The 13,206-nt window shown below is 37.9% G+C and overlaps 1 protein-coding gene across 1 annotated transcript in view; it reads right to left on the bottom strand.

Annotated features, from left to right (window-relative positions):
* CLVS1 (clavesin 1) overlaps nt 1-12,760 on the bottom strand; it is a 208,023-nt gene extending 195,263 nt beyond the window's left edge. The window contains exons 1-2 of the mRNA XM_045398324.3: nt 12,591-12,760; nt 479-1,084 (exon numbers count right to left, since the gene is read on the bottom strand). Coding sequence (XP_045254259.1) covers nt 479-933 — 455 coding nt within the window. The 5' untranslated portion in view covers nt 934-1,084; nt 12,591-12,760. The remainder of the gene's footprint in view (nt 1-478; nt 1,085-12,590) is intronic.
* Between the last annotated feature and the right edge of the window lie 446 nt (nt 12,761-13,206).

Genomic DNA, 13,206 nt, shown 5'->3' with positions numbered 1-13,206 from the left:
TTCAGGGAGAAATATCTAGCAGGGATTTGGATAGAAATGTCTGGCACTCAGGAGAAATAGAGGTAATTCAAGTCATGGAGAGGATCCAAGAAATTATTTTATGCATTGAAAATACTTGATATTAAGCCATCTACTAATGCCATTTTTGTTTTTGTTATTAAAGATGAGAACACCAAAGACAGAATATATGGTTCTTCTAGAAGGTCCACTTTCAATTTTACTAACGTGAATGACCCACTTTGATGAAAAGAATAATGGCTTCTAAGGTCTCTTACAACTCTAATGTTACAATCCTGTTGTTCATCTGGAATTGCCTTTTGAGAACAGCACACCTGTGGCCTTAAAGCTTCATGGGTGAACATGTGAAATATTCTTTTTTTAATGTAAGTTCATTATGTGTAAAGCCACACAACCCCAAACATGCAGTGATGATGCTTATAGCAAAGAAAAACCAAGTAAAGACACTATCTACATTTACCTACTCTGATCCCAATTGGCTGCAAACAGCAAAAGAATCTTCCTGCCGTAATGGTCTCGGTTTTCCAGCACCCCAGGGAATCCATCGATCAGAGCCCTCTTAATGCCGGGATCATCTGCCTTGAAGTTTTTGAACATGTCCAGGTTTAGCTGGCGGTACTGGAAATACTGAGCCAGGAGTCTAAAGGCATCCGCTTGGTGAAACTTCCTGGCTCGGAGAAATCTCAGGATGAAGGCATCATCTGTACGTAAAAATCCAATGTCAGGCCTGGTGATGATCATGTCCCTGACTTGCTGAATATCCTGATGTAAAACATCTGGGTTTTCATTCAGTTCCAGGCGAGCTTTCTCTATAGTCTCTGGACTGAGTCCAGCCTGTAAATGGGTCATCTTGGCCAAATCTCCGTTCCAAGTGCTTAACTTCTGATATTTTGGAAGAAGGGAGACTGGTCCCATTCACCTGATGGTCTGCTGAAACTGTGTCCCATTCAACGGTGTTTTACTACCAGACTGCCCCGGAACAGACAAATAGAGGGTCTTCTTTCACATTCAGGCCCTATGTGGTGGTGTTCATCCAAAAGAGAAGCAAAACTGAGGCCATTGCTTACTGCAAAACAAATACACACAAAAGAAACAAAAGAGAGATGATACAAAGAAAGTCTGGGCAAATTAATTGGAACTTAGATAGAAAAATAGTATATTAGGCTGTGGGCCTGATTAGATTAGGTGTCCAAAGAACAAATGATAAATGGGGTATTGAGCATAAGTTGATTATAGACAACTTGAATATCTAATATGCAAATATTTGAAATATGTTTGGGAACATTTTAGTTCTATTGACTAGTTAACTTAATAGTGCTTGATCAGATTAGCAAAAGCATGCACTTTTATTAATTACCTTAAGAAACAGTGAGAGGAGAGAAGGATACTTCTCTGTGACAGCATGCTTTATGGGACCACTCACAGGCCTAGATATGGAAGAGAAATTATAGCTATGGTACAATTTAATGCTTCCCATTGGTCTCTTTTCTCAAGCAGAAGTATCTTTCACAGAAATACCCCTTCCCCCACTTTCTTAAAGCCAGTCATTTGCATCTTAACTATAAAAAACTTCCCCTATTTTAACCCTACCAGTGTTCATGACTCACAGGAGTCCTCCACCAGTATACGTGAAGAGTCGGGATGGGAACGGGCTTATGGCTGGAAACTTGACCTCCAATAACAAATTCAATGATGGGCAAGGAGGCTTACAGGGACATTCGCAAATGGCTTTATTATTTGCATTTGTCATTCTTTTAACTACGAAAGCAGAGGGACTTGAGATTCTTGATTGGCTCTCTACCCAACCCAATATCCATATAGGATTAAAAATCCTTCCATTGTATATAACCTGCCTGTTTTCCTAAGATGCTGTTTTACTTATGATATTTTAATCCCCTCACATACATCCTTTATGATTTCTCCACCAAAATGGTATACAGAGGAACACCCATACTGTTTGTATCTTATTTTAAATATAAATGCTTAAACTCTTGCAGCCATCTGTTTGGTCTAACCTGGAAGTTCCAAAAATCAGAAGACACACAAAGTATAAATAAACTTAAAGGCATTTATTTTTCCTAGCTTTCTTACGTCAATCTTATCTGCAATAAGAGGCAGAATATTGACTCCCAATCTAATCATTATTGGTAATGGTTTATCATACAAAATTACTTAAATGATGATTGCTCTGCTTAATTTAGGACTAACAGTAATTTCTTAAGAGAGACAATCAGCTCACTTATTTCTACTTTATATGTCTTTGGATATGGAGGAGATAAAAGACAGTTTAAGTAACTGGTATTCATTTTCAAGACAATAGAATAATAAAAATAATTTCATTTATAAAATATTGGCTTTGTAAAATAACTTGTAAGAAAATCGAATTTAGCTTTGTGATGTTCTGTAAGAAACAAAAGAGTCTTACTTCTCACTAATTTTGAGGACTCATAACAATAAAGGAAAATAGTACTACAAACTCTTCCCAGAATTGGAAGAAATTTGAAAATCTGTCTAGTTCAATGGCCACCTGACGTTAAAATTCCTTCTCCAACAGCCGTTTCAGAAAATGGCCTCACCTAGTTTCTTCCTTCTCCAGTTCTTCCCTACACTCATTACAATCTATCTTTTACATGCTGCTGAAACTATTCACACTGATCAATGACACGGATGATGATATAACTTATTATCCAAACTTAGGCACTACAGTGTGTTAATAATAATGATGCTAGAACAACAGGTTCCAAGTAAATTCAGACAGATGGTCACTCTACTAGTGAATGTCATTTTTGTTACTACATCCAACAAACAAACTTCAGCACCTACTGTAGGTGAGCTTTCTCAATATTCAATGCTGAATACATCATCTTTCTTAGACCTTCTTCTCCCACTTTCCCATTCTTTTCTGTAACTCCATTTACCCTTGATTTGTCACCTAGCCCTTTATCCCTCTCTGCTCTATCTTCTCGTTCTGTGCTCACATCTTCAATGCTAGTGTTTTCCAAGATCCTGACCCCATGATCTGCTATCTACAACATCAGTCCATAGCTCCCTTCAGATCTTCAGGCTGCACATTCTACAACTGAACATCTCCACTTATTTGACTCACAGACAACACAAACTCATTATGTTCAAAACTAAACTAATCATAGTTCCTTATCCTGAATTTGCTCCTCTGCCTTTGTCTCTTAGTGAATGACATCATCTTCTATGCAGTTTCCCATGCTAGAAACCTGGGAGTCAACTATTATTCCACCCTCTCTCTTACCGCCTGCTACCAGGCAATTACTTCCATAATATTTTTCAAATTTGCCCAGTTATTTCCATCCCCATGATCACTGTCTTTGTTTAGACTGCATCACTACTCATCTGTTCAGTCCTGTGACATTCTCCCTATTGGTATGCTTGCTGCCAGTCCATTCTCTGCATTTCAACCCATTCTCTGCATTACAGTTGAAATATGCTTATGTCACTCCTTGATTAACATCCATCATTAGCATCTAGTTGTCCTAGGATAAAGTATAAAACTATGCAACATGATTTCAAGACCTTTCATCTTCTGGTCTCTTTATAACTCTCCAGATCTATTGTCTGACCATGCAGCCATCAGCAGTTTCTTCCCACCTTTGTGTGCCTTGGTAAAAGCTGCTCTCTCTCTCTGCCTAGAATAACCACTGATTGACTCTTCTTTGCCCTTCAGAAGTAAATTTGAAACTCATTTCTCCAGGAAACCCTTCCTGGCCTTCAGAGGTCACAGTAGTCCCACACCCCTGACCACACCACATTCTGTTGCCATTTTTCTTTCTCTCTCTTTATCCGGAACACCTTACAGAGAAGGCCTGGATTTAATTCATCTGTGTATCACTGATACAGGGTGTGGCCAAAAGAGGGTCAGCTCCACGAGCAGAGTGACTTCATTGCATTCACCACCACATCCTCAGTGCCTAGCACAGTGCCTGCCATGAAGTAGATGCTCAGTAAATAGGCCTATAATACATGAATAAAGAAAGTAGTCAAAATGTTTGAATGAGTGAATAAGTGTTTCAGTACCTCCAGGACAGTTTATCCTTAAATGGGATGTTGTGACTGATTGATTAACGTTGATGATTCCTCATCTACAAAGTATTTTTTTTCCTGGAGAATTTAGCCTAATCACATTGTGCTTCAGATTCTCACCTCCCTAAAGTATGCCAGGTAATGTTCACAGTTCCAACCCATGGAGCACAGTGCTTAAAGCACAAGGCACAGCAATGACTTATTCCTTACAGAAGATTTAAGGCTTGGGGCAAGTTACTTACCTTACAGTTCAGGGAACTCAACATTGTTTCTGAGATAAATTGCTATGGGTTCAAAAGGAAAGTTGAGGTTGCATTTTTCATGGCCTGCTTCCACATATAGCTTTGCCTGCAATCTATAATATCCGAAATAAATTTTCTTCAATCTATATCTTTATTCTGTGCTCAGCATACAGTAGAAGCTTCTGGGGAGAATACTCAAGCCAGGGTCACTGGGTTTCATAACTTATGATAACATAGATATTTCCCGTTAAAGGCAAATTCTTCATATCAGAAGTCTGAATAGACTGCTACTTAAATAACAACTTCAATTGATAGTATTTAAGGCACTAGAAAGGCTATATGAAGAATGGTCACCAGGATATAGCATCTTCATTTGACTATAATCTTTTGTTCACATAAAGGACTTGGTTCTCATTCAACTTTTCCAAATTATAAATGGATACATTGAACTTGTATCACATGAAGAAGTAGAAATGGTTTTCTCTGCTGGTAGTATTAATAATAATAATTTATATTATATATTATAGCTATTTATTATGTTCTAGGCATTTGCAGACTCTCTTTTTATAGGCTACAGTATTTAATCCTCGGAACAACTGTATGAAATGAGTATATTATTGTCCTCATTTTTCAAATGAGGAAACTAAGGCACAGAAAGGTTAAATGACTGCCCCAAATTATACAGACACTAAGAGGCAGAAACTGGATTCAGCCAAAAGTGATCTTTCTCTGAAACCATGCTCTTTACTGTTATGCTGTCCTCTCTTATGTGTAGCAGAGAGATTTTATTATTTATGATTTAAGACCTATGTGACCATCTGCAAGTTTCAGAACCTCACTCTGGTTCCCTAAAATTCCTTTCAAACTTACCATTCTATGAGCGTAAATATGCCAATGGATGAATAGATTTTCTTGGGTGGCTTAATACTCCGCCTTACAGATGTCCAGTTGCCATCTTTTCCTCCTTCCTTCATTGGAAGATGACTGGTGCTGTTCAAAATCTAGCTGTCTATGCCTTTTGCAGCAATCACTAATTTTTGCTCTTCCTTTAGGTATTTTCCTTTGGCAAAAATGACAGATCAAAGATAACAGATCTTGTCATTCTGTTTGAAGGATTGATTGCCATGCCCAGCAGAGTGCCAAGCATGGTATCAGCATTGAAATGTGCTTGATGATCAAACAGGCCACTTTAGGCAGATTCATTTAAGCCTCAGAGGCCATCTCCCTGCAATGTGGTTTAGTCCCAAATGATTCCATATTTAGACACCATTTCAAATGCATGGAGAGTAATTCGCAAACTTTCTCTGGGAAGGCCAAGGTGGGGAATACCTCCTTTCACTCCAGTCCACACTTTTCCAGTGAACTAGAAAATTAGGTAATGATATTTTTGTATGACAGGGAGAAAAGAGGAGTATCCATACTATGATATTTAAAATAATGTTATCTGTAGATTCTAGTTTTATATTTCATCTCAAGTTTCCATTAGAAACAAATCTTTTTGTACTTCCTCATACAGAATTTAGTCTTAAGAAAGTACATCTACAAACATACACTGTACTCTTTAAAATCAAAGAATTTAAGCATAAAAATACTTTCAGAAAAGTATGATAATTCAAATGAAATCAATTTGGTAATTTTATGATCTATTATTCTCATTTATTTATTTTGTTATAATCTTCAGAAACACATACAATACATCAGGAAAAAGTCAAAATAATATTAGCAATGTCTTATCTAAAAATATGTATATGTATGTGTGTATGTAGTGTTTCGAAGCATTTTATATCAGTTATTTTTTCTTTGTTACAATGATCCTGCAATAGACAGAAGAAAGATAATTCCTTGGGAAATGCTGAGGTAAAATTCTGTGAAATAATGTTGGTAAAAGTGCTTGTAAAAGGAAAAGATCTACTTTACTTTAACTGTAAATTCTTGTTGATATTACAATTATGCTGTATTCGGGTACATATTCGGGGTACATAACAGCTAAGTCAGATAATGAGCTAGTCTTCAAGTTGGAAAACCAACAAATATTCATAGAGTACTTATTAGGTGCCAAGGTATTTGATATTATATAGTCTAATTTCCACACCAATCCTTAAAGTTAGGTTATTACTATTAGATGAAAAGATGAATCTGAGATTTAGATATGGCTGAAAGAACAAAGATTTGCACTCAAACCTACTTTACCCACATTTTATCCAAGACTCTGCTCTCCAAGTAGGTGCCTTCTTTAACATCACTCTGAGTACCAGTTCCCTCACACTCAACTACACTCACATAATAGACACACATCCATACCCTGTCAGTCCTAAAGGACATCATTTAAGGGATGTTGTAATATTGCCCAAATTTGGGGAAGAAATAGAATATTGTTGTCACGATCAGAAAAATAAGATCTGTAAAGCCTAAATATTATTTGTAATATAAGAACATCAATAACTGCTGAATAACACCTCAAATTTGCATGGCTTCTGGGTGTTCTTAGTAATACAAAGAACAATTTTAAATACGTATAAATTTAAATTAATACAAATATAAAATAAGAAACTACAGCCATATTTGTTTTGTGGGTTTCTTTTACAAGAAAAAGATGAAAAATTAATACTGGTGACAACACTTTGTACATGAAAGTCTAACCAACTACCTCACCCATTGGTATGTATGAATTTATGTTTCCAGATTTTTAATATGTATTGAATTGGGTTAACCCTTATAGCTCTTTACCTTGCTAAAACCTTACTTCAAATTTTTTAATTGAATATGCATTTTTACCTGGAAATATCAAAAGGAATTTTTATGCTGAATGAAATAAAAATAGATGCTGCTGATATATCTAAACCCAAACTGAAAATCATAGTGACCAAAAAATCTTTCTTTTTAAGTGTAACTCTATTTGAAATCTTTCTTGAAAGATAATACACTCCCTTACAGCCTATTTAGCCTATACTTAAATCTCAGAGGCTGGCTGATTACATGTTCCATGTTACTGACCAGAAAGAGTCTTTTTTCTGATGGATGAATTTTCAGATTGGCCATTATGGTTTGTAGGACTTCTGCATAAGTACTGGCTATGGAACATCAGACCTGTGGGTAAAAAAGTGACCCCGAATTCATTGACTTTCTTTAAATATTAGCCAACTTACAGATATAAACTATCTGTACTAGGGGCAGGATGAGTAGTCTGCAAGGATAGAGAGGAGACTCTGAATTATCTGAAAGCGTGGTGTGACCAGAATTTAGCCCGTGCTACACAGAACACTTTTCACCACCTTTAGCTTATTCCTAGCCTAGGACTAACTCTTGCCACATAAATACTAATTGTGTAGACTCCCTTGGCTCCCTTTAAAACAGCAAAAAAGCACACAAACATTTGCTCCCATTTGTTCCTGCTCTTAAGAAATGTTAAAAGTAGATTGGAATGAGCTCCATCAGAGTAGAGACACTGAAAACTTTTGTAAACAAAATAGATGCCAGGTCAGAATTAGAATAGACTCCAACTCAGGGAAGATAGACCTATGTGACAGATGATTCTAGCATCATTTTGCAGTTTTCTTTGGGGTAAATAATGCAAGGAGTTGAGGGGAAAGCCAACTTATAGAGAAAGTATGAGATTTTTGTTCCTCCTCACTGTGTTTGGTAGAAAAAGTCTTTAATTGAAGTAGCATTTACCTTACACCTCAATGTATCTTAAACAAAGATAATATATAGGGAAATGGTTGTTGAGCCATAGGATATTAGACTGGAATGTTTCGTAGGCTATTCAACTATCCCCATAAGAAGTCATTGGCCGTTGATACCCCAATTTGTGCTTCCTAGGGGTATCAATGGGAAGAGAAAGGAAAACAAACAAACAAACAAAAACCTTGACCCTTCTGTCTTCAAAGGGAAAGATTATTTCTGTAAGAATAGACTCTCTTTTTTAAGGAAGAGGACCTAAAAGAAGACAAGAAAGGTAGGACTCACCCCAAAACAGTCATTAACTCTATTTGCCCCCTTTTCCACTAAATGTTTTCCCAGGAGATCCATGTAACTGTGAACCTTCTTCTGGATGTGACTGCACAGACAATGGCAGCAGTAGGAATCACAGCTAAGAAAACTGCCTGGGAAAAGTAAAACACAGCAGCATGCTTAAGGGTGAGGTGGGAGGAAAGAGGCTATTTTTATAACTTTCTCCTCAATTAGAAATAGAATTTCTGAGCTCTTATTGCTTCAGAACATGGGGTGGTTTTTGTTTTGTTTTAGAATAAGTGTTATTATTTAATAGTCAGACATAAAAGTGAGAATGTTAAAAAAGAAAACTTTTCTTTGTTCTTGCTTCTCAAAGAGTGGTCCATGCATCAGCAGTGGCAGCAGAACCTAGGAACTTGTTAGTGACGCAGCATGTCAGTTCTTACCTAGACCTGCCAAACAGGTAACAGAATCCCCAGGCAATTTGCATGCAAATTAATGTTTGAGAAAAGCTGGTCTAGAGGATTTATAATGACCCAGAGGGGTAGAGGGGTAGATTAATTGCCTCTGAGGCCAGAACTCACGCTGTCTGTGGACAGCACTACTGCACTGTCCGAGAGGAACATAAAAGTCCCCACAATGTGTTCTTTACCTATGGAGCAATGGCACTCATAATAGTTTATCAGATCACCCAGTTAATTACTCTCACTATGTTTGCATGCTCTATATATCAACCACAAAAGAAGGAAGGGAGGAAGGCAGGGAAATTTAGAGAGAGGGAGGGAAAGGAGGAGGGAAAAAGAGAAAAAAGGAAAGAGAGAGCGATCTCACGAGTTTTGTTTATTTTGTTTTAATTTAACCACACATTAAGAAACTTTTTATGTGTAGATCCTGTAATTTAACATGCCCCCCTGCACCATGCTATTCCCAGGCCCATAACTTCCCTCCTACTTCCTCCAAAACTATAAAATAATGAACATTGAATAAGCTATGTAAGTGACAAACATAAATATATGAAACTTTGCCTAAGACCTTTGATACTATTTTAAGGAGTATAGATAGAAAAGGAGTCATAAGTGGTCTGCACAATATTTAGGAACAGGAGATTTGGCTAAAAGCATCCTGGAAACAAGAGCAGATCATCTCAAACACATGTGGAGAAATTTATGCTGGCTCAGAAATTAGGAAGCACAAAAGCTCACAGGAAATTAGTCTACCACACGGGAAACTTTCTCGGATACTCCCTGTCACAGAACAGGTGCATAAAGGGACAGAGCCTAGGGCAACCTGACCTGAGAAGGTATAATAAAGGGCTGTGGGAGGCATCGGAGATAGGGAAGAAAAATGAACTTATTATCTCAACAAATGAAAGCTTTTTATGAGGCAGGGGATGTTTAGCCAGTTCATTTTCAATCCATAATCAAGCAAAAGAGTATAAACTTCCCTTAAACTAAGAGAAACTTAGATTGGTAATTAAACATGAGTTTCAATAAAGAGACATACATCAGTTACAGGTTGCAGACTTGTCAAAATTCAGACTGTGGACCTTCTTTTGAAACAACTTTATTCTGGTGATATCTGGATAAAATTAACAACAGTCAAAACAAGCAATATTTGGGAGAAGATTGAAAAGAAGGTCTCTCTTGGCAATGTTGAGGACATATTTCTGGACTGATTGGATATAGTCAAGCTTCATATTTTGTATACTCATTCTGCTGTGCTGCCTCCTCTGTCTGAGTCACTGTGTAACAGGGACACTAGAGAAGATCAAAGTCAGCCTGGATCCATTTACTAAGGATGGAAGGCTCTGCTATCAGGGAGTATGTAAAGTTGTGAAAACACTTCTAAGGGATAATAAAGTGCCTCTCTTTGTAAAACCTTCGGAAGTGAGCAGACACCACCAGTTCTGAAAAGTTCGAGATTTTGCCTTTTGGGAAATGAAAGACCTTCCAGCTGTCTACTCCATGATTCTAAATGAGACACTCTTCTATGAGCATGTCTACAAAAATATATGATGACACTGCTGGAAAACATTTTCTCTTCACCTTTAAATCCATTATAAAAATGAGTAATTTCTGTTATTGAAAATATTTTTAAAGGCGAAATAGCTCTCAATAGAAAAGATTTAAGTAAGAAAGCCAGGATACTGTCATTCTATAAAAATCAATAACCTCAGCATAACATTTCAGTCAAGAAAAGTCATTGCTTACAGACAGATGCCTGTAAATCTCACTGAAGCAGCATTGTTTTAAAATTTCCCCAGCCCCAGGAGATTGTATTAAACACAGGAAGACAGAAGCTCTAGAGGCACTGGATTCCTGGCCTGCATTTCTTGTGTGAAGCAGCTAGAATTGGCAATATGTACACTTTTAAAAATTGTCTGAGCTGAACCATTCTTTGCAGACAGAAAAGAGAATTTTAAGAATCTCCTTTCTCAGGGACTTTTAAGAGATTATGGTTACTGTGGATATTACCAAACCAAGGACATTATGTGGATGATCAAATTTTCTTCTTCTATAAAATCCATTTCACCACATATTTTGCAAGTTTTCTTGCTTGGGATCCAAAAGTGAATGAATTTAGAGGCAGGTGGAATCATATCTATATAATTAGTGGCAGTAATTAACTTTTGATGCAATGCTACTATTTCTCATTCTAAAAGTGAATTAAGTATGAATTTTCCTCAGAACTTCTTCAGGAAGATACGTATTTGTGACTGTCTTTATTCTCAACAATGCCTCTAATGGTGAGCAAGCTGGTTTAGATGAAACTTCCTTCACTGTCTTTAAGAGACAGAATAAATACACAAGGGCAATTTTAAAATCAAGCTTTTCTGTGCTCTGTTTTAAACTTTCTTGTCACATGTGACCTATTATTCCCATTTAAATGATCTCATTTTTAATTAAGATGTTAATTTCATTAAAAACACTTGTCAAAAAATTCCAATGCTTTACTGTTCAGTAAAAGTCAATTAAATGAGCACCCAGCAAAATATTTTTATTTATGACAGGCTCAGGCACTTATTTTCTGGTGCTTTTTAGCTCTTATAAAACAGATGATCCTGGCTAGATCAAATAAGGACTATGACTTGGGCTTAGACTTTCAGGTTCAAATTAATCAGACATTTGAAAGATGTTCCAACTTCCCTTCAGCCGAGATAGAAAATGATAGCACTCTAAAAGCAGAGCCTGGCAGAACGGAGTTACATAAAATGCCTTTTCAATTTTTGCACTCTATTACCCTTTACTATTATAGGAAAATGGTGTTATCACCTGATTACTGAGAAAGCACACAAAAATCTAGCCTTCCAAATCTGAGCCAGTCCTTGACTGATGATGAACAAAGCAAGGCCATCTGGTCTGAATATCATTACTACTTTGGCCATTTGGGCAAGGGATCTATTTTCTTTGCTCCAAAGAGAGGTTTAAGATTTGAAATAGAAATGAAATAAGTAGACAGGAAGAAACATTGGAACAAATAGTTCATTCGAATGAGAGCCCCCTTTCTTAAGTTACAATCATTACCATCATTTTTATTTTTATTCTGCCCTGAATTAATCTCTGGGGTCCCGATTTTGCAAAACATTTTAGTAAAAACAGAAGAAAAAACTTAATTCTAGAGTTTCTGCGTTTAAACACTTAGGAAAGGAAACGGACGTGTGGGTGAATATGAGTCATCAGTCACCCCCACCCTGCTTCCTGGTGATTCTCCATTGGAAAAGCAGAAACAGGTTGAGCTTACATTTCTATTTTTCTGGAATCACATTATGCCCTAGGCCATGTTAATTTCCTCAACTAAACAGACCCTAATCTGCTGAAAGGCAGCTGGCTAACTGCTGGTGTCTGGCAAGTGCCCCATCTGTCCCCGTGCCTGGGGTCTCTCCCTCCTGCCTTCACTTTCCCTTTCTTCCAAACAGGCGTCTCTCTTTGTTTTCAGGGGTTTGTTCACCTGAACTTTCCTTCCTATGCCTGTCAACTTGAGCTCTTTCCCTCTACCCTGAGGACCTCGGGCTTTGTCTAAGTGGCAAGACACACTTGTGTGACTATAGTTACGGCGCTGGTGATGGTGGCTATGATGACGGTGATGGTGGAGATGGGGGTGCTGATGTGTAAGGGGGCGCAGGCTGAGCGGGCGCCGGGAGCAGGATGGACCGCGGAGGCGGCGGGGAGCGGGGTGCGGTGCGCGAGGGATGGAGTGCAGAGGGATTGCAGATGGGAGCTGTCCACATACCGAAGTGCTGAAACGCCGCAGCCATGGCATCGCAAGAGCGGGGGAAAGGCGGGGAGGCTCTGCAAATACAGAGGGGAGAAAAAAGGCAACAAATACCTTCACACGGCCGCCCAGCCTTGCTTTGGGAATGTATTTCTGCAGGTGTCCTCGCTGCTGAATTGGGTGGGTGAGATCCCCTATTCTGGCAGGTTCGGGCTCAGATTTCTCTAGAAAGCTGTGAATGAGAGCTCGAGCTCCACACGGGGCTGTGATTTTTGGTAGGAGGCGTGTGCGCCCGATTCTCTGTCCTTCTATAGCGAGCCTAGCTTTCCCCTGGGTCCTAAATGCCTCCGTACCACAACCCTCCCTGGTTCCGTTGAGAAGTACCAATAATTTTTTGTAATTTTGTTAACACCTGGGACAAAAAGTACCGGCGCCATCACTCCCCACACAAAGTTAAAAATAGAATATTTCAAACGGATTAATGAAAGCACAAAAGCAGATGTGTGTGTGTGTGTGTGTGTGTGTGTGTGTGTGTAAATCTGACAGATAAGAAAGTATCACAAACCTATGGGGAAAAAGGATGAATTATTTTACTAACAAATGGTATTAAGAAAATGAACTATTTGAAGAGACTCAAATCAAAGTCTCATTTCACCAAAATAAATTACACATAGATGTTTTTATCAAAAACATAAAACTTAAAAATATAACTAGAAGAACAGAAATATTT

The sequence above is a fragment of the Macaca fascicularis genome, chromosome 8, assembly GCF_037993035.2.
Source record: "Macaca fascicularis isolate 582-1 chromosome 8, T2T-MFA8v1.1".
NCBI classification, from domain to species: domain Eukaryota; kingdom Metazoa; phylum Chordata; class Mammalia; order Primates; family Cercopithecidae; genus Macaca; species Macaca fascicularis.
This window is presented reverse-complemented; position numbering and strand designations above follow the sequence as displayed.